The sequence below is a fragment of the Hemibagrus wyckioides genome, linkage group LG01 (assembly GCF_019097595.1).
Source record: "Hemibagrus wyckioides isolate EC202008001 linkage group LG01, SWU_Hwy_1.0, whole genome shotgun sequence".
NCBI classification, from domain to species: domain Eukaryota; kingdom Metazoa; phylum Chordata; class Actinopteri; order Siluriformes; family Bagridae; genus Hemibagrus; species Hemibagrus wyckioides.
The window spans coordinates 20,618,699-20,640,021 of NC_080710.1; the positions used below are offsets into that span (position 1 = coordinate 20,618,699).

General features: G+C 38.6%; 1 protein-coding gene across 2 annotated transcripts in view; it reads left to right on the plus strand.

Moving 5' to 3' along the window:
* The window catches only part of rbms3 (RNA binding motif, single stranded interacting protein), a 126,710-nt gene that overhangs the window by 41,200 nt on the left and 64,187 nt on the right, over positions 1-21,323 (plus strand). For both annotated transcript variants that reach the window (XM_058388197.1, XM_058388188.1), the window contains exon 4: positions 3,537-3,628. In XM_058388197.1, the coding sequence (XP_058244180.1) occupies positions 3,537-3,628 (92 nt within the window). The remainder of the gene's footprint in view (positions 1-3,536; positions 3,629-21,323) is intronic.

Sequence of the window (21,323 nt, forward strand, 5' to 3'; positions counted from 1 at the left end):
CAGCAAAAATGCAGTGACGCAGCATCGTGGACGACTGCATTTGCTTTAACTCCTTTACACTGAAATAACTCAGAGATTGACAGCTTCCACATAAGTGTCATACACACTCGAGAAGGAGGCTCATACACCATGATATACACCAGAAACATTCGCAAGGTACGAAATTTTCTTGCAATACAATTATGTTGTGAGAAAACTGTTTTTGTTATGTGGAGAAAATTATATCATGATCATGAGAAAGCAGTTACACTATATTGCCAAAAGTATTCGCTCACCCATCCAAATAATCAGAATCAGGTGTTCCAATCACTTCCATGGCCACAGGTGTATAAAATCAAGCACCTAGGCATGCAGACTGTTTTTACAAACATTTGTGAAAGAATGGGTCGCTCTCAGGAGCTCAGTGAATTCCAGCATGGAACTGTGATAGGATGCCACCTGTGCAACAAATCCAGTCATGAAATTTCCTCGCTCCTAAATATTCCACAGTCAACTGTCAGCTGTATTATAAGAACGTGGAAGTGTTTGGGAACGACAGCAACTCAACCACGAAGTGGTCAAGTGCCCTTGAGCAAAGGGCTCAAGGGCCCAAGGGCCCTTAACCCTCTCTGCTCCAGAGGCGCCGTATCATGGCTGACCCTGCGCTCTGACCCCAACCTCCAAGGATGGGATATGTGAAGAAAGAATTTCACTGTGCTGTAATGTATATGTGCCAAATAAAAAGGCTGTTTCTGATGGACGAGTCTGGGTTTGGCAGTTGCCAGGAGAACGGTACTTGTCTGACTGCATTGTGCCAAGTGTAAAGTTTGGTGGAGGGGGGATTATGGTGTGGGGTTGTTTTTCAGGAGCTGGGCTTGGCCCCTGAGTTCCAGTGAAAGGAACTCTGAATGCTTCAGCATACCAAGACATTTTGGACAATTCCATGCTCCCAACTTTGTGGGAACAGTTTGGAGCTGGCCCCTTCCTCTTCCAACATGACTGCGCACCAGTGACCAAAGCAAGGTCCATAAAGACATGGATGACAGAGTCTGGTGTGGATGAACTTGACTGGCCTTCACAGAGTCCTGACCTCAACCCGATAGAACACCTTTGGGATGAATTAGAGCGGAGACTGAGAGCCAGGCCTTCTCGTACAACATCAGTGTGTGACCTCACAAATGCGCTTCTGGAAGAATGGTCAAAAATTCCCATAAACACACTCCTAAACCTTGTGGACAGCCTTCCCAGAAGAGTTGAAGCTGTTATAGCTGCAAAGGGTGGACCGACATCATATTGAACCCTATGGATTAGGAATGGGATGTCACTTAAGTTCATATGCGAGTCAAGGCAGGTGAGCGAATATTTTTGGCAATATAGTGTATGTTGTTCTGTTGAGCTCATAAGAAGTCGTGATCACAAGAAAACATAAGGAAAAAAATATAATAACGCATGGCCTTTTAGGACTTCAGTAATGAACTCTATTTGATTAGTCTTTGCTAATGCCAGGTTAGACCCAGGTTAGCATTCATTCCAGTAGCTAACATACTTTGGCTAGACAGCAAGTCAAATTCTAGCTAATGATAAATATTGGTTATTTACAGCAAATGATGTCTTGCATATGATGCACAAATGACAGAGAATTAATGATGGTTTTAGTCAAACAACTGTGTAGGTTTTTATAATAGTTTTAGTAAACCAATTTACTTTTCAAATGAAAATATGATATTAACTTAATTTCATTAGCTAAAAACCATTCAGTTTTTACTTTTTGACATTTAAGTACATTAAATAAAAAGCATCACCATTTTATTTGACAATTTTGGCTGGATATTACTGGATACTTGAGTAAAAGTTTGACACATTATCTTTAATACGTATGTCTTACAGTATGCTAAATAAATTATACATCTTGAGTATAGATATATACTGAGTCTTCATACTCTCCTACTGTCCTTCTCTCTCTCTCTCTCTCTCTCTCTCTCTCTCTCTTTCTCTCTCTCTTGCTCTCTGTCTGTCCATTGTATTCTGTACAAGTAATAGGGATTCGGGAATCGAGATAAGGGACAGAATATCAGGATATTGAATTTTTAACATATAATTTTTATTACGAAATCTATCTATCTATAAGGAGCATGTGCAATAACATTAACACACACACACACGTCTGTTTACTTTACTCTGAGGCTTTGGTTTTGCTCTGGCTCATTTCGGTGTGGTTTAAACTGGGTGTATCATTGTGTGTAGAATTCACATCTCTGCAGTCTTAAACTTGGACCTTCTGTCCCTGCCAACATCCTGGTGACCGCTGTTATGCCTGGGAGGTCAACAACCTCAGAAATGTGCTATGCACTCACTAACCAGAAGCAGTCCTTCCGGCTTTCTGCATACTCTCTCTCTCTCTCTCTCTCTCTCTCTCTCTCTCTCTCTCTCTCTCTCTCTCTCTCTATCTATCTCACACACACACACACACACACACACATACACACATTTTTAAAGACTTGCATAGCATCTGCAAGTTTCTGGAATATTTCTCTAAACAGAGACATAAACCATCTGCATATTGCTCTCTTTCTTTCTCTCTGTCGCTCTATGTATATGTGTCACACTCATGAACGTCTAAACCATATGTTCTATGCTCAGCATGCTGAGTTTGTTGAAGGGAGACAGAGTGACAGAGAGCAAGACAGCAGAATAGTTATTTATTTATTTATTTATTTATTTATTTAATTTTATTTTTTTAGAATAGGTTTGAATGTGAAAGCTCTACATCCGAGTCTGTGAACGATAAATAAAGTGATGAAAAACTGATGCTGAGAGAGAGAGAGAGAGAGAGAGAGAGAGAGAGATTGACTTTCAAGATATCTTCAATGCATCAACTTACAATTTTAAAAAGAAAGTGCCCCGTCTCTGACCCCACAAATATTCCCAAACCTACACACATTCAAATGCACACATAAAAGGACTATGCAAATGTTAGCCGTTGTTTTACTCCTCTATCTACATCGAAAAACGGTCAAATATTCCAGACACACATATGCCTGTGTGAATACACTGGGGTAGAGTTTTAAGATCTTTCTCAAAGCTTTGGGGAGGACAGACAGAGCACTATCAGGGGTGTTTTTTTTACCATGATATTCTGTTTAAAATAGAGGTTGGTGATGGGACAACTGTTTACAGATAATATAACACTGATAATAGAAACTAATTATAAATGGTTAATGTATGTTAAAATGTATGATATGCCATCCATTATTACATTCAAATTAAATTGTAATCTTTGTACAAATCACTGTGTAATAAAAGAAATAAAACAAGAAAAAGAATTCTTTTAGTAAAAGAATCAACTGTGGAGTGGCAACAGGATCACACCATCTTAGCATTGATTATTTTTCTATAAGAGCATGTTGTGTTGTCTTCTTCTTAGTAAATTATATCTGAATCCAGGCAACATGCTGTTAGTTATCTCTACTGAATCCTGTTTTCAGTGTTATACAGAAAATGCTGTAAGATCTGGTTTTCTTCTCTCTCTCCCTTGCTGTGTGTGTATGTGTGTCTAGGTTATGGCTTTGTGGATTTTGACAGTCCTGCTGCTGCGCAGAAAGCCGTGGCCTCGCTGAAGGCTAATGGAGTGCAGGCCCAGATGGCCAAGGTAAGAAGACCCATGAAGCTACACACACAACCTGCTTGTGCTGCTAATAATCCTGCTGCTAATAACAAAGAAGCTATTTCAAAATTTTATTGATCATGATCACGCTTGGACTATACATACTGATTCATTTTTCATTTAAACGCTGAGAGCACTACATAAAAAACGCAGAAAAAGCAGTGGAGATAAAGAGATTCTCGAATCAAACTTTGGTGTGTACTGTGCAGTAAAACTTTTGCATTATGGTACGTCAGCAGTGCAATTTTGAATGTAATGCACGGTGGAGACGAGAAGAGCAGAGGGATAAAGTACAATAGTGCATTATGTGCCAGTGATTTATGACTGACAAAAATAATTTTTGGATGACTTTCTGTTTTTTTCCCCTGACACATGGAATGCAGTTCGTATTTGTGTAGCGGATTCCTAATTTAGCTCTTCATTTTAAGGAGCAGAGAAAATATCTCTCTGGCTTATGTGCCTTAAGATACAAATCACTCAAAACACACACACACACACACACACAATGAGAGAGAGAGAGAGAGAGAGAGAGAGATTTTCTCTCTTCTGTTATTATTATAGTATTATTAGCAGTGGTGGTAGTAGTAGTAGTAGTAGTAGTAGTAGTAGTAGTAGTAGTAGTATTTATTTATTTATTATACAGTATTTTAGCTTTTTGGTTTATTTAAGTAAATATTTGTGTCCAAGTTTCTTATTTACTCATTAGTAAAAGTAATCTAATTACTACTATTACTAATTATTAGTAGTAATAGTAGCAGTCTTCATAGTAGTAGTAGTATCATTGATAATAGAGTGAGTCAAATGAAAACCTTGGCAAAGTAAGAAAAAGAAGCTTTTATTTGTCACATACATACATTACAGTAAAGTGAAATGCTTTTCTTTTCATATCTCAGCTTGTTAGTAAGTTCAGGTCAGAGCACAGGATCAGCCTTGATACAGCACACCCGGAGCAGAGAGAGAGGGTCAGGGGCCCATCATTTGGAGCTTGGTAGTGCTGGGGCTTGAAGCCCAAACTTCTGATCAACAATCTAGTACCATAAACATTTAAGACTCTATTGCCCCAACCACTCACCCCTAATGGACCTCATACCCACAATCCCTGGCATAGGACACTAACCCTCCTGTTATCCTCAAATTTATAAACATGCCCTTGGGGTCAGTTTGACCACAGCAGTTTAAACCACCAGAATATAATTTTTACCCAGGTTTTTTTGTCAGGTAATTTATTTTTATTTGTTGACTACCTAAAAATAAAACATAAACACCATCCTATTCTCCTAAACACCCAGAATTTCTTTTGCGTGACTATAGAAACATTTACAAATCACCATGAAATCTCACCGACTGACCTCAAATTGGACTTTTTTTGTTGTTTTTAATGGTTTTATTTTATTTCTAAATGCAATTTTTTGTTATTTATAACATTTGGAAAGTAGTACAATTTCTGTTACCAAAGGATAGTAACATGTCTTTTCCTCTGGGTGTCTAAGAAATGATATTCTCCCCCTCCAGCATTTTGTGTGAACTCTCAGTGGTTCTTGCAATACCACAGGTTATATTATGTTAGGTTAGGGCCCTAAAGCAGAGGGATGCTCGTGAAGATTATAAAATTGATTGTTATAGTTACCTCAATATAATCCAAAACAACCAAAGCAGATGAATGTATTTTTTTATTATCTGTTTTATACAGCTAAAACAGCTTGAGTGTCAAATTGACCCCAAGTACCACTGATGCCACAAAATGTATATGGGACACTGAAAACATATTATCATGATCATTTTATGTTTACCTGGTTGTCCTTATTAAATTAGGAAAAGTCATAAAATATGAAGCAAAAAAAATTATGTCAAGCATGTACAGCTCTGGAAAAAAATAAGAGACCATTGCAAAATAATCAGTTTCTTATGTTTTTTTCTTCCAGGTTCATGTATTGGTGAGATGAACAGTTTTGTTTCATTTTTTGTGAACTGCTGACAAGATTTCTCCTAAATTCAAAATATAACTATTGTTATTTAGAGTGTATATTTAAAGGAAATGACAACACATCAAAATAACCCAAGATCATGCAGTATTTGCAGAGCTTTAATAACTCAAATAAAACAAAATGCAAATAATCTGTAAACATTAAGAAATCAGTATTTGGTGGAATAACCCCGATTTGCATGCGTTTTGGCTCCATGCTCTCCACCAGTTTTTCACATTGCTGTTGGGGAACTTTATACCACTCTTTTTGCAAAAAAGCAAACAGCTCAGCTTTGCTTGATGGTTTGTGACCATCCATCTTCCTCCTGATGACATTCCAGAAGTTTTCAATAGGGTTCAAATCTGGAGATTGGGCAGTGGTCTCTTATTTTTTTTCCAGAGCTGTATTTAGAGACATTAAACATTGACCCCCAAGGATAATAGCAGGGTTGACTTTACTTTAACTTTAATGAAAATGTCCTGTGGGTCCATTGTTCTCCACCCTACTGCTAATTAAATTTGATACACCTGATACATCTCAAAACCTATTTGTGATAAACAATACGAAATGAAGCAAAAGTTACTACAGAAGTGCAAGTAATAGTAGTTGTAGTAGTGGTAAAATGGTAGTAGTCTTGGCAGAGTCACAGTGAGTTTAGACTCAAATTCTGAAGATATTACATAATTACACTTGTAGATTTCCAAATGTATCTTTAGAACAATGAAAGAACAGCAATTAAATCAGCTAAATGGTCTGGCTTAAGGCTCATTAAATTAAATGCAAGCACAATGAAACAGTCTCTTGCTAAGTCCTACTGAAGCTCTTTTCATTAAGACAGATCTCTCGTTTCAGTGCCCCATGCATTCAATTAAAGCACAACTGTTCACTGGATCACTTTTTTTTTAAAATTTTTAACAGATTCCATGTATCTCATATTCACAGGTTACTACATACAAATCATTTAAGAAATCCTTTTTTCACATTTTGACATTTTTCAGAAATTTATTTGCAAACCAGCATTAAGAATTTTATTCTAGTTAATTGGAAGTTTGGGGTTTTAAATCTGCCCTAATGTGTCTGAGTTCATTTATTATGTGATTAGATTGGACTGATAGTTTTCACTTTTAATTAAAACAACAGCAGCATCAACAAAAATATTACACAACTATACAGCTTATTATTAAAAAAAACTGGGTCGGTCAATTGAAGTGCTCTGTGATGGCAATTAAAAACATTTCATTTCTTATCGTTCTTAATATAATGCTGTACAAAGTCGATATGGTTCGTAGCCGTAATGCAGAACGACACCCAGCATTACGGAGAAAAGTGACACTAATGTTACAGCATGTCACAAAGGTTGTAATTATAGTTGGAGATGAATGAGGAGATATTAGAGTGTATGAAAATGCTCACATGGCATTTCTGCCCACGTACAAAGAATTATAAGTGAGCGTTGTAATGAATTATAAATACAGATTGCTTAATAATGCAAACAATCTTTTACCAAAACCCATATTAGCAAGTAAATATAGTCAGGAATTAAAGTGTAATACTATGAACATATATAAAGCAGGCTGAAGTATCATGACCATTAAGGAGCATTATATTAATTTGTCAGTGGAACTAGAGGAAATCTTAACCCATCAAAACACACTGCAGACATCGCAGAATTCAACTGATAAAATGAATTATCACAGAATCTATCTAATACTTCTGTGTGAGGACACTGTGGGATTGGATAACTTACACAATCAGTTCATGTCCCTTCACTGTGACAGAACTGTTGATGCCTAAGGCTGGGAGAATGAGAAACCCCTACCCTCTCTCCCTCTCTCTCTCTCTCTCTCTCTCTCTCTCTCTCTCTCTCTATCCTTCTTATTCTTTCTTATTGGTAATCACAGTACTATTCCCCCTTCAGCTTATTACACTGAATTACAAGGTGCACTCTTTTGATTGCTGTGTCTGCTTCCCAGAGGTAACAAGAGGCCTTGTTGCTTCCTAGACAGCTGCATGCCTCATTGAACAGAATACACATTAAGTAAAGGTGGTCAGGCTGGGCATTTACAGTAAATTACTGTACGTGGCCTTTTTTTTTTTTTTGTCAACTATGAGGAGGGGCGAGGGAGTGCTGACTTGTTTTGTTGTGAGCTATGGAGTAAAAAAGCAGCCTGTTTTTGCTGACCCAAATCCCCTGAAGACCAAGTGAAGGAATATCTAGCCATACTATAGTACAGGACACACTAATAGCAGAGAAAAATGGATCGTGTGGCAACAAAATTCAACAAGCAGCCCAAAGGACAAATGAGGTCTATAAGCAATGATGCGATTTTACCACCTAAATAAAACATATCTAAAAAATCTCTCTAAGATGTTTAAAATAGCAGTGCAAGTTCGTAGGTCACAGCACATCTGTGCGTTTACACACAACTCACCACAGTACATAACTAACTGAGCATGAGTGTTAAACACAAGAAAATCAATAAGAAGTATTAAAATTCCAAATATACTGTACATATCATTGAAGAAAGAGAGTACATTCGGGTAAACACCAAACCACACCCCCATGCTTTTAGGAAATTGTGCGACTTGGCTAATAGGTAATGAAGAAAACACAACAGGGCATGCTGTTATAGGAAAATAATGGCTTGACCAGGTTGTGTGATGTGTTACAATAACATTTACAGTGAGAAAAAATCCCAAATCCTACGTTTTTCTCTATATTGAAGTTAAAAAGCAATTGAGAGACTACATTCTGAGGAGACGTGCTGGAAAGTTACAGATCTGCCTCTGATTGTTAGAAAGAGCTGACGCTACAGATTCCTTCCAAAAAGGCTAGATAAATATATCACAGAAATACACACCATATCAATGATTACACGTTTTCAATTGTTAAAATGTTTAGCATCCAGAATGCAAGTCCCTTTGTAAGTCGTTACTATAGAAACAATAACATATTAGCCTTAATATAAATCAGTGATTTGTATCACACCCAGCTCTATTGTCAGAGTTGCTGTTATAGACAAATGTATCATCAAAACGAATATATTCAACAAATTTTAGACACAAATGTAACAGTTTCAGAAGAATGAACAAACATCCTTTTGCGGGACACTAATGATATTTAATGTATTTTAATGGTTTCACATGAGCTGACCAGCCTTCCTGACCATTGCCAAAAAAAAAGGAATTTCAGGGGGATTTAGTCTGAAACAGAGCATGAAAAAATTGGTAAGGTGACAGGATGTCGTGTGGACAAGGAAGTGCATTGTGCTACTGGAACTGCGCCTAGATTCTTGTGAATGTGTGTGTAACTCATACTCGGGTCTGAACTTGTTCAGGAAGTAAAGTAACCTGAACATGTGTTTTAGTCGATGACGCCATCATTATTTTTCACAACACATGTGTACCATGAGTGACAGGGGAACGAAGTGAAAGCCTTACTGTATAACAGCACCCAAACAGTAAAAATCGAAATGAAAAAAATATGGTAAGTCATGTTGGGTTATCCTTGCGAGTTGTGATGAAAAGATGAACGCAAATGCACCAGGGTTTGATAGAATCGAGTGAGTCTGAAACCAGACCAACGCTGCCGGGAACAATCACACTCAGATTCAGACTGTAGCAAATGTGCTGGATGTGAAAACCATCTCAAATTCTAATCATATCCTTCATGGTTTTGGCAAACAAGCATAACGGAACTAAAAACTCATATGATTCTGTTAGAATTAGTCAGATTTAAAGCTTCTTTTTTCATTGTTCATATCCTGACTCTTTGTTGTATGATATGATGTTGAGTCATTGATCTAGTTCCATAGACCTTGATTGTAAAATTGGTCTCACGTCATCTCCAACCTGCCCAGTGACCGTAGAGCTAGATCATTAAGGAAGGCAGATTGCCCTGATTATAGCTATCTTGAGGTTCAGATGTCTGATGTCTGAATTCTGTTTCACTGTAGAACTAAGTGAAATGAATCTGATATGCAATGCTCAGTGGAAAAACTGAGAGGAGTTTGATAAGCCGTGATTCCTGTCTCCGAGTTTGCTTAATGGCTGCTAAAATGTAAATTTTTTTCTCCAGCCAAAAAAAATATCTGGGATTTGATTGGTCTGATCATGTTGGTCTACATCATGTCCATGTGCCATCTGGATGAAAATTCTAGCCAAGATGGTGCTGCTATTAAATATTTTTTTATCTTTATTTACCTGTCCAAATCATGCTATTACCCTGTCTCTATGATTAATCTGCTATCAGTTCAGCAATGTAGTGATACGTAAATGAAATAATCTGTGCTGTTCCATCAAAACTGTACAAAACAGTGTAGATTTCCAGCAGTCAACATTATTCAGGCTGATTACATGGTCTATTTAAGCAATTAATGGAAATGTGTGAGACTGTGTGGAGTGTGACGCTAGTGTTGTAGAATAACATGGGGAAAGTGGAGATCAGGGTAAAGTAAGAAAGACTAGGGAACTAGAAAAATGTATCCTTCGATATTTTAAGGCATTTTTTTCATTTTAGATGTATTTATAACTACAGGGATTCTTTTTCTTTTTTTTTCTACCCCAGCCAAAAGTTTCTTCTTGAATTTCATTTTAAATGCATTAAGACAGTGGAAGGAACATGAACTACCAGCTGGTAAGACCTCCCTGGCTCTCTTTGTAGTCATTTCTCTTTCTGTCAGTATTGTACTGTTTAACTGTTCTCACAAAGTGAGTTAGCGCACATCCGTTTGTACTGAACTAACAGATAACATTGTCGCTTCCTGGAGTTTGGAACCAGGTTGCTTTACTGGGCCAGGTTATGGAAGAGAAGGAATTTCATTTGCCATGGAGGTCTTAACATTACAGTATTGCAGCGCCATAAAATGTGTAATAAAAACTTAACAAACTTTAACCTCATATTCTAGAGAGAGAGAGAGACAGTATCTTTCCCCTGAGAGGCGCCTTAGAATTTATTGCACAGTGTCTGTGTATGTATGAGTATCTGTGGGTTTGTGTATTGTGTGATTTTGAGTACAGACATATGTCCCCATTAACCCTTTCCTAAGCCAGTGTTAATGCTTCTGCCTAATCTGGAACCGTTCTATAAACCAAAATAGACATGTGGTTCTCATTGAGACAAATCTTTTTAGTCTCAGTCCTAATATGAAGCTTGTCTAGAGAATTTTCAGGGAATTGCTACACTATAAAAAATTTTTTTTATAGCAAGTCTGTAAAAATGTACAGTAGAGTTACACAATATAAAATAAGATATAATCCAGTACACTTGCTCATTTAGCTAAAACCAGAGACCATTGATGCTGGATACAACAAAGATGTAGGTTTAGGGTTTTACTCAAGGACTCAAACCTTGTAGTCTGATGGTGCAGGGATTTGAACCATCACTCTTCTGAACTCTAATACAAAGCCCTAAACACTGAAACACAACAACTCCTCTCTCTTGCATTGATTCTGTCACTGAATTAACTAACACTAAACAGTTGCACTGAACCCAACCACAAATCAGAATCAAATCCCAGAAACGCCAAACTGCCTTGGTTCAGATGTAACCTTCAGCTCAGTTGTTTGATGCTTTAGGCACGATATTCTGAATAGTCTGTGATTTTATCATATGTATCATTATATATTATAATACTTTGCTGTAAATAGATTATACAGTTTTACAACTCTTTTGCTAATAAATTACTGTCCCTTTTTGTAGTGATTGGGATCACTTTGTCACCAGGAGCAAATTAACACCTGAGCAAATAAAAATAAGATATGAACCAATGTGAGTGAAGGTATTAAATATATGAAAACTGGTGAATAGCATTACTGTTATGCCCTTGATAGCTTATGTTTGCTGGTTTCCAGAAGCAGCATTAGTGCTGGCTCCGGCATTGGCACTTTGTCAATGAAAATTGAGTAAGATGGGGGTTTGTTCTCAGATTGTTAAACCAATGTGTTTGCTATCTTTTATAGAATCTATGTACCATTCTGTTCTTTATAATGGTGCAGAGAGAGAGAGAGAGAGAGAGAGAGAAATGAATTGGGGACATTTGAAGTAGCAAAAAATGGCTTGTATGCTTTGACTTTCTTTTGTCTTTACTAAAAAAAAAGCTATTTCAGTGGGCAGCACCTGGTCCCCACACTTTGATATCCAACAGTCCTTTGTGCAAGTGCCTTTGTGTGTCCGGGTATGTGTGTGTGTATGTGTGTGTGTGTCATTGCGTATAGGTCGGTGTATACCCAGACTACAGCTCAAATGCTCCAAACAATCTGTCATCCACAGCAAAGCTCCTGCTGTATAAACAGTGAGAGCTGAGAGGAGTGAAGATATCCCATCAGAGCTGAGAGAGAAGGATGTCAGAAATGAGGAAGGTTATGCTTACTCAGCACTCAGGTCTTATACTCAGGTCTTGCTTGATGCCCTTGATAGCTTAGTGTTTGGCCGTACACAATGAATATTATTCAATATTACTCAGTGGACGGGAATGTTTCAGTACACAGTCAAATTGTTTAAAAAGGCTTCTTTTCATTAACCAAAGCACGCTTTTAAAATGGAAATGGCTTTTTTTTTCTGTACTGCAGTCATTACTTCATTGTATGGTTTTGCTGCTGCTTCCTTATCCTGCTTCAATTTGTCCTCATCAGTCATACCAATTAACTTGGTATGGAAGGATTATACCGTTCTCTGTGAATGTGTGTATGTGTGTGTGTGTCTGTTTCTGCACCAGTGTGTCCACCAATCCTTTTTTTCCCCCTCTGAGCAACAGAAAGATAATTTGACAGGTAGAGCTGTATCTTTGGCTTTCATTATGAGTTCTTCCCACAGGCGCAGAAATTGTCGGGTTGATTCAGAGAGAGTCTGTGTGAGACGTGTGTGCATGTATGTGTTTCATTGTGTGTTTGTGTGTTAATCCAAGCAAGCGTGCATGAATATGTATGTGTGTGTGTGTGTGTGTGTGTGTATGTGTGTGCGCGTGTTTACTGTGAAACACATATCGCGCCTGTTAATTAGTGCAGCTGATTTCAGCATACGCTAGTGTGCCATAATGCCTTTTGTTCCCACTGCACAAAACCATTCCCTCAGACCAATACGGGAGTGTGGAAAATACGCTTGTTCATTCTCCACATGTCACAGTCTTATAGAAGAGGCAATTGGGGGTGAAGAATTGCTCTTTAAAAGAGGAATCCATTCCAACGCCGATCTCCTAAGCCCACGGATAAAGTGGCCTTGCAATTTGAAGCTCTAGTTGCATCGGTTTTATAGGTAGCCTTTCATGTGGAAGTTTCACCGGCTCTCGAGTCACATGCCTCATCACCGTTGGAGCAGGAGATGCCCTCCAGTGTTACATTGATCCCACTCTCACTGAGAATTATTTATTACCACCAATGTCCTACCACTATTACCATTAAGTACCATTCATTTAGATACCCAGTGTGCCACTTTTTTTAAACCCTTTGTTAAGTGCATGTTTAGTGCACTCATCTTATCTACCCTCAGCAGGTCCTCTCAGGTGTTCAAGTCTGTTTGGATACACAAATTGTGTGTCATGCACTGCTGTTTGCTGTGAGTATGTGGTGTACTAAAATATAATGGAGTACGAAAATCATGTTCTGTCTTTTCTTGATTTTGAAATGCTGCAATTTTGTGCTATTATGCATTTATTGCAAATAGTCTGCATTGCTAAAGGAATACTGAGTGAAGAATGGTAAAGCCATTTATACAAACCCAGAAACTCATCCAATCAGGAATTGTATTGCTTTTCATTGTATTGGGAAGTTTTGGGAAGTTGGATAAAGCTTCATAAATATAGCCTTCATAAGGTACTTGTATAACAGGTTTGAGTTTGTGTGAATTTTAAATGATTATTGATTAGCTTAAAAATATCTGAAAATGAAAAATCTGGTTTAATTGCACGTTATATACGTGAACGTATAAGAAAAGCTCAGCTCCTGAATGTGTGTGTGTGTGTGTGTGTGTGTGTATGTGTGTGTGTGTGTGTGGCTGTGAATTCATTCAGTACTGAGGGTTTAGATGACCTAAAGGAAAATTAAGGGAAAGCAGGTCACTGCAGTTAAAGGCATTTATAATAACAAATCCAAGGTCAGTGGCAGTAAGGTGAGAGTGAAAGTCTGTCTAGGTGTGTGTGTGTGTGTGTGTGTGTCGTCTAATACCACGAGCCCAGAAGTGAATTACGCTGTGGGAGTCAGAGCTGCACCTGTCGCAAAGGCTTCTGCTGCTGGGTGATTGGCAAGTCTGCTTAAACATGCAAACAAACACACACACACACACACACAGATACAGGCACATATGCACAAACAACCTCAGAACATTCCTCTTGGAGTTGACTGTGATGGGTGATGTGGAATTATATTTTGAGAAAACAGTGAATTGAGGGAAAAAGCCAGGTTTTTGTAAGCATCACAAGCACATGACAGGCTCCAAATCTTCGGTATTCGTCATCAGAAATGACTGATTTTAGACCACATTTAACTGGTATGATACATATCAACAACTCATTTAACAATTTGTGCAAATTATTTATGTTATGGTAAAAAATTAAATAAGTCAGTTCCTCTACTGGATATCCAACATTCTCATGAACTTCAGTTTTATGGTGACATTATGGTATACCATGGTATAGAAGTAACATTACACATTATGTAAAAGGGTTTTTGATCAATTTGGTCACTACCATTTCTTATCAGAACCTCAAAATGTCATGTTTACCTGGTTAAGGTATTTCTGCTGTTTATTTTTGTTTATATTCATTTGCATCAGCTCTTTTGAAAACATTGGTCCATGTTCCATGTGGAGGACAATCCATCTATCCATTATTTCATTCATCTACAGAAACCATTTTATCAAGCTCAGGGTCACGTTGGCTCTGGAGAGACTGGAAATGAGGCAGGACTACACTTTGAATAGGATGCCAGTCAATCTCAGGGCACCATGCTCACCCAGTCATTCACATTAAAGCTCAGTTTCTATGTGATGCCTATTGATATTTTTTGGGAGATGCACAGAAAATCCACACAGACATTAACCAGAGGTCAGGAGCTGTGTAGCAGCAACACTACCTGTTATGACACTTTTCTGTATATGTTTTTATCCCCTATAAATTAGCATAAAATATACGGTTATCTAAATAATACAGTTATTTACAGAACCTAGGGACTACACACAATATGAATTGTGTGAAATTGTTTTGTATTGTACTTCATTGTAATTGCAAGTGGCTGCATGATTACAACTATACAATCTCGGGCTTTGGGGATCTGTCAAAGTTCATAGTGCATTCATCAGGAACAGATGAGTTCAGGCATAGATGTCACCAAGCATGTTGTTCACTAGTCATCTGCTGTGAAAGCGGTGTATTTAACTACAAATTATGTATAATACAACACACATGCCACTGAATGGAACAAATTAATTGCTGCCTTTTGCAATTCTGCAAACACAACTCCTAATAATTGCTCAGCCCTGTAACAGGGACAGGAAGGAGCTAAGCCAAGATCAGCTCTCTCTCTCTCTCTCTTGCACAGAGACTCTAGATACATTTGGGAAAAGCAAGCTTTTCTGTTTTGAAATCTGCCAGAAGGCCTGGAACATTCAGCTACAGACAAACAGTGGCATCGTAACGCTTATTGGAGTCAGAATTACCTTTGATCTTTGGTTAAAAGACTATTACCCAAAAGACACACACAGGACCAGGAAGTGCTCTTATTACCACTCATCAAGCCATGCTCACAAGGTTCACGGGCCAACAAACTAGTGTGTCTCTTCAACTTGGGTGTGCTTCGTGTGTAAGAACTGCAAAGTGGTGAAATCTAAACCCATGCAGCGTTTTGCAATTCATCCACTGCTGCAGCTAAATTATTCTTCCCACAAAGAGACTGGGAGAAGGGATAGAATGGGAAACAAAAGAACAAAAGGTAAGAGTGTGATTGCCTTCCCCACACATCGACATCAAATTCCTGTTCGCTAAATATCCAGTGAAGGGTATTTCCCCCTTTCCTAGGCTTGTTCTGTGTTTTGTGTGGGTGTGTGTTGTTACCGTTTGGTTTGGTGGGTGCTCTCTGTGATTGAAAACAGATGCCTTGTCTTTTGTAGTCGTCTAGCAGGGAGAAGTAATGGAGAAAACAGAAAACAGGACAAGGAAAACATAAAGGAGATCTATTGCGACACAATGAAATGAGTCCGGGAAGCAATAAGCACCAGACGCATTCCGGTTGTGTAAAATGGTGGCCTCTCTCTCCTCTCCTCTCTCTGATGGTTTGTATAACACAACGCGGCTTCCTTGGTCCACTGTGCCACGGAGAAACCCCAATCATGCCATGACAGAATTCAATATGAAATGGAACCCGGCAAACCTATTGCCGTCATGTTTCTGTTGTGGTTTTGTAATTCAAATCTGCCGTTGTTTATTGCTGTTTGCGAGGGAACTTTCGAGTCCTTTGTTTTTTCTGTTGAGCGGCATTTTTCTTCATTTACTTTGGCTCATTGTTATGCTCTGACAAACTAAACTCACCCAGTCAGGCATGTAACAATGAAATGTAATCTTTGCAGAACTATGAAGCGGTCAAGGGTGTTTTCTATTGCCTTTTTTATCATCAGACTGAAAGGTGGACCTTGAGGATCTCTGAAGATGTGTGAGGTTAAAAGGAAGGGTGCCTTATGTAGGAGTGGTATGCTCTTATAAACCAATGCTTCCCAAACAATAGGAAGAGCTCCAATTGAATTATGGGTGATATAGTCTGTATGGGTGTATCTCCGAGCCTCTGTCAGCCTCTCACCAATCTCATTAGCTGTCCATTAGCAGCTGTGTGGGGAAGGAAGGGCTTTTAGTGGACGCACTCAGGAAGTGTGGGGGAGCTGGGTGCCTAAGAGCCGACGGGTAAAGAAGAATGTTGTGGATGTTGATTAGTATGTGTGTGTGTGTGTGTGTGTGTGTGTGCGTGTATGCTGTGGTGGAGGTTGCCTACAGAAAAAGGCTAAACAGACAAGGGAGGCAAGGCAGGAAAAGCTGTGGGAGTCATCATCTGAGCCTTTTCCTAGAACTCAATCAAGAGCGCTGCACCACTGAGCAGACTGCCATATATTTCCATCCAACTGTTAGCAGGAGAATCCAATATCGCAAATATCACATTTCAAATATGAGAGCGAGAGATAGTGAGAGAGTCACTGTGACTCATCTCGTCATCTTCACTATGTCATTTCACCCTCACTCTCATATTTAAGTCTCAGCTCATAACAGCCCTGTCATCCATGAGCTCTCCCATGGCTCAGACACTTCAGGGTGTCTCGACTAACCCTATACTAATTTTCACCCACACCCCAGCATACCCACTAGGTCTTGGCACACAGCGTAGAACACACAGCCAGCTAGTGTGGGTAGTTGGCACTCATATGAAGACTGTACACATCTGGGAGACAGAGAAGCTCTTCATGTAGAATCTGGCCATATTTGTGGACTTATTACATGGTTCTTTAGCAGGGAAGCAAAGTTTTTAGACAGTTAACCCACAGTTAAGAAAGGGCAATTAAATGAAAACTCCAGACTAAATATGCTTATATTGAAATGTTTGTGAAGTGCTTGGTAATTCTGGTGTTAATTTGAAGCTTCGAAACTTGACCCTGTTGTTGGCTGAGAGAGCTGTAAAGGCTAAAGCACTGCTGCATTGCGTGTATTTAGGTAAAGATGTAGCAAGTGCAAATTCCCACTGGCACCACTATCAGAAATTGTGGGAAACCATTACCCATAGAGAAAATAGAGCAACATATTGATGCAATCATTTTAAGCTTAAAAAATAAGCCAACTCATAAATTAATTATAAAATAAGTTATGTATATCACTGCAAATCACATGTGACTTTAATAAACAAGATGCAAGATGTTCAGAGTGGATTTTTCCTTTACGTCATGCTCTGGGTATTAGCAGTTAACTGACAATCCTAAAAGTACCCAACAAATCTGCCAGAAAGTCTGTATGGCATGAAAAAGAATCCATAGGCATTGCTTACATGTAGTTGGCAGCCAAGCCTGCATTTCCCACTCCTTTAGGCTTTGCCAAGTATCTATCACCCATCTATGAGCTGGGCAACTCTACTCCTGGAGCCCTGTTGCCCTGCAGAGATTTATGTTTTGAAACTGCCAACACACCTGATCCAACTCATGAGGTAATTATCAAGCCATCCATATGCTGGTGTGGTAAGAGCAGGGGAAACAGTTGCTGTGTCTGAAAATGCTCCATCACTCATTCATTCATAGTTAGCTATATAGACTCTTCTGTATAAAGCACTAAACAGAATATGGGCCAGTGAAAGAGACAATGGTCTAAATTCAGACAACACTATTACGAGTGCTCGAGAAACACATCATGGTGACATGGCCACCCATTAAACAACAATTTATGGATTATAAAACAGAGAATGGGAAAGGAACTCAGCCACTCTAACTCTGCAAAGATTTTACAGTACTTGCTGTTTTCGCTTTCTAGATTAAATAGTGAACCAGTTTCAAACATGTTAGAATTAAAGGCACTGGACTTGCTTGATTCCAGCAATGCTTTTTTTCTTCCCATGAAGAGTTTAGTGTGATTTAAACCCTCTCATTTCATGAACTCTGTGCTGCACATACTGTATTCCCAAGTATGACCATTTAATGGTCATTAGTGAAGACATCCCTTCCACAGATGCATGGCTAGCATGGCTAGAACAAAAGACACCATCAGGAACATGTTGTTCAAGTAGATTTTGTAGCACTCTGTATGACTCCATTTCTTCCCACAGAGTTAGTTTATATTGTTAATTTCAGGGAAATCACCACCTGCTTTATCTCCATTGAGATGAGCTGTTCAAACATGCCGGTGGGTTTCAGATTCAGCAGCAAATCATCAAGTAGAAAAGCAAACCTTCTTTCAAAATAGTCAAAAAACTTTTTTCCCCAGGTGTCTACGTTTAAAATACCCTCTCTCCCAGGTGAATGGCTTGACAAGTTTGCTTTGAATGAGTTCACATTGCTTAATAGAGTCTGAATTAATCCTCTTGCTGGTATAATCACACAATATTTCTGGATACTCTGTATACTATTTCTGTATCTATATAACCAGTCACAGCAATATTAAAAGAAAGAGAAAAATAAAAGTTGTACCTTAATAAAGACTTAAAGATGTACCTTAATAGTGACCATTGCATCTTTTTTTTTTTTTTCAGTGAAATGACTATTTTTTTTTTTGGTCAATATGGTCTGAAATATCTCATTTGAAATCTCTACAAAAAAAATCATTTGTGTCTGAATGACACCGAATACAAAAATCACTCTTGTATTAGAACACCTCTACTGGACTATCATGATCTTTCTTAACAAAAGGTGAACTTTTTTCTTTTATCTAAATATCTTGCTTGAACAACTTGAATGATTTAACAGGAATCCTAAGACGAATATTAAGGATTATTTTTGCCACATGTGTTTCGAGCCTAAAGTAGTTTAGCCCATCATTAATCAAACATAGGCTGATATTTTTCACTATGTAGTCAGTAGTGGCCTTGAATGTAGCTTAACGTTTTGTTTTTTTTTAGCTTAATGTATAGTAGCATATCCTTAGCTAAGAAAAACAACTACACATAGCTAAATTAATGGTCATGTTAGCTTTAAAGATGCCGACTTCCTTTTTAATTAAAAATGTATTTATTTAATGTGCATTAATACATAGATATGTACAGTATGTCTCATGAGTTTTCAGGTTATTTCACATTTCACATTATCGTTGGCTTTATCCTTACAACTGACATACAAGTATTAAATTGGTAGTGTTCTTCGGAAAACATTTCACATCCTTTTAAGTCAGAGTTTCTTTGAAATGACAGAAGGATAAGTGAATGTGAGCTCATGACAGACAGAGAGAGAGAGAGAGAGGAGAGAGAGAGATGGTAAGTGGTTATCACTCCACATGGGATTGCATTGTGGAAACAGCTGCTGCTGGCGGAACAGCATGTTCTCTCAGGCTGAACGAAAGAGAGCGAAAGCGGAGAGTTATGGAACAGTCTGGAAGAGTCCAGCCCATCACACAGTTAAACTCTCCCCATTTCCTGTCTCCTGAACAAGGGCTGGGTCAAACTGCTGGGAGAACTGCAAAGAACAGCTTTGATGAGCTAACTCTGAGGCGTGTGTGTGTGTGTGTGTGTGTGTGTGTGTGTGTGTGCTAGTAAGGCATTTCTCACGCTCCGCTCTTACTCCCCAGTCTTTACCAGGCATGCTGCAGCTCTACAACTGATTCCTGAGTACGAGGCACATCGATTGGCTACAAAGACCGTCTGGCACTAAACAAAGACAAATGAAGTATCTTAGCTCTCTCTCACATCACCTCCCAAAACACTTTTCTTTCTCCAAACATGCCCAAGGGATTGATGCTACATGCTGCATTAAATACACTGAAGTTTACATGCAAAAAATATGGAAGACAAAACATCCTCTCTTTTTTTTTTCGCTTACACAATTCAGAAATGGGCGTATCCCACATCAGATCAAAAAGTCAACAGCAGGAAAGCCAGCAGCTTGTGATTAATGCTTCAGCTAGCATTTGATCTCTCGGCTCCATCCTCCTCTGTGCACCCAGAAACAACACAAGGGCGGCAGTCATGTTTGATCCAAACACAGACAGCTCACTGATGCCTGGAGATACAAGGTCATGACTGATGGACAGGCTGATGAATGGTGTTTGGGGTGAAGTGTGCAGGAAATAGCTCCCTACCCATCCTCTGCAGGTTACAGCTCCAATGACTGACCCACACTTTGATATGGAGAGTGCAGGATATACAGCTATGACAATCTCTGCTCCGTGTCTGCCAGAATATAGTTGTCTGAGGAATGGGAGGAGGATATACTGACAAAAGTACTGCCTTGAGTTTATCAAAGGAAAGGGAGGCAGATGTAGCATTATGAGAAAAGCACTGATTACACAGAATAAAAATGATCTGATGTTTGATGAGTGCTATTTTTACTGTATTTATATAATCATCAAGGACATTACATTAGTACATAAGTACACTACTACTTTGCACTACTACTTTATTCTATAACTCTTGTATAGATTCCTGTATATAGTATTTATATGTACTGATGAGCCACGACAATATGGCTGCTCACAGATAAAGCAAATAATGTTGATTATCTCATAATCTCATCTCATAATAGCATGTATTATGTGGTAAGTGAATAGCCAGTTCTCATAGTCAACATGCTGGATATGGGGAAAAATGGTTATGGCATGAAGACCCGAGTGGCCTGTTTGGACTATTGGATGCCTAATGCTGTGTTCACACATGCATGGATTTTATCACTGCAAGTCCCCAGTTGCTGTACTATGAAGTCTCCAGTAGGTGTTCCTACTACTGGTTGTCATAGTAATAATATTTCTCAGAGGGTGGTACAACTAGCATTCCAAATCAGTTTTCTTTCTGCTAAAATAACACATTCAAGAAGGAAAGCGTTTGTATATAAGGTTTACTAGTGTATATATGCATCATATCATATGAGATGTGTGTGTTTGTCACAGATCACATGCACTCTACTGTTCTTATGACCACAGGTAGTCACTGCATAACATACTGCGGTAACTCATTCCATATTTGCATTGGACACACCCACATCTAGTCACCAGCAGATGCTGTCTCTCATATCACCAAAAGTTGCCAGCTGTCACTGAAAATGAATAATCTCTGGTCGCTGT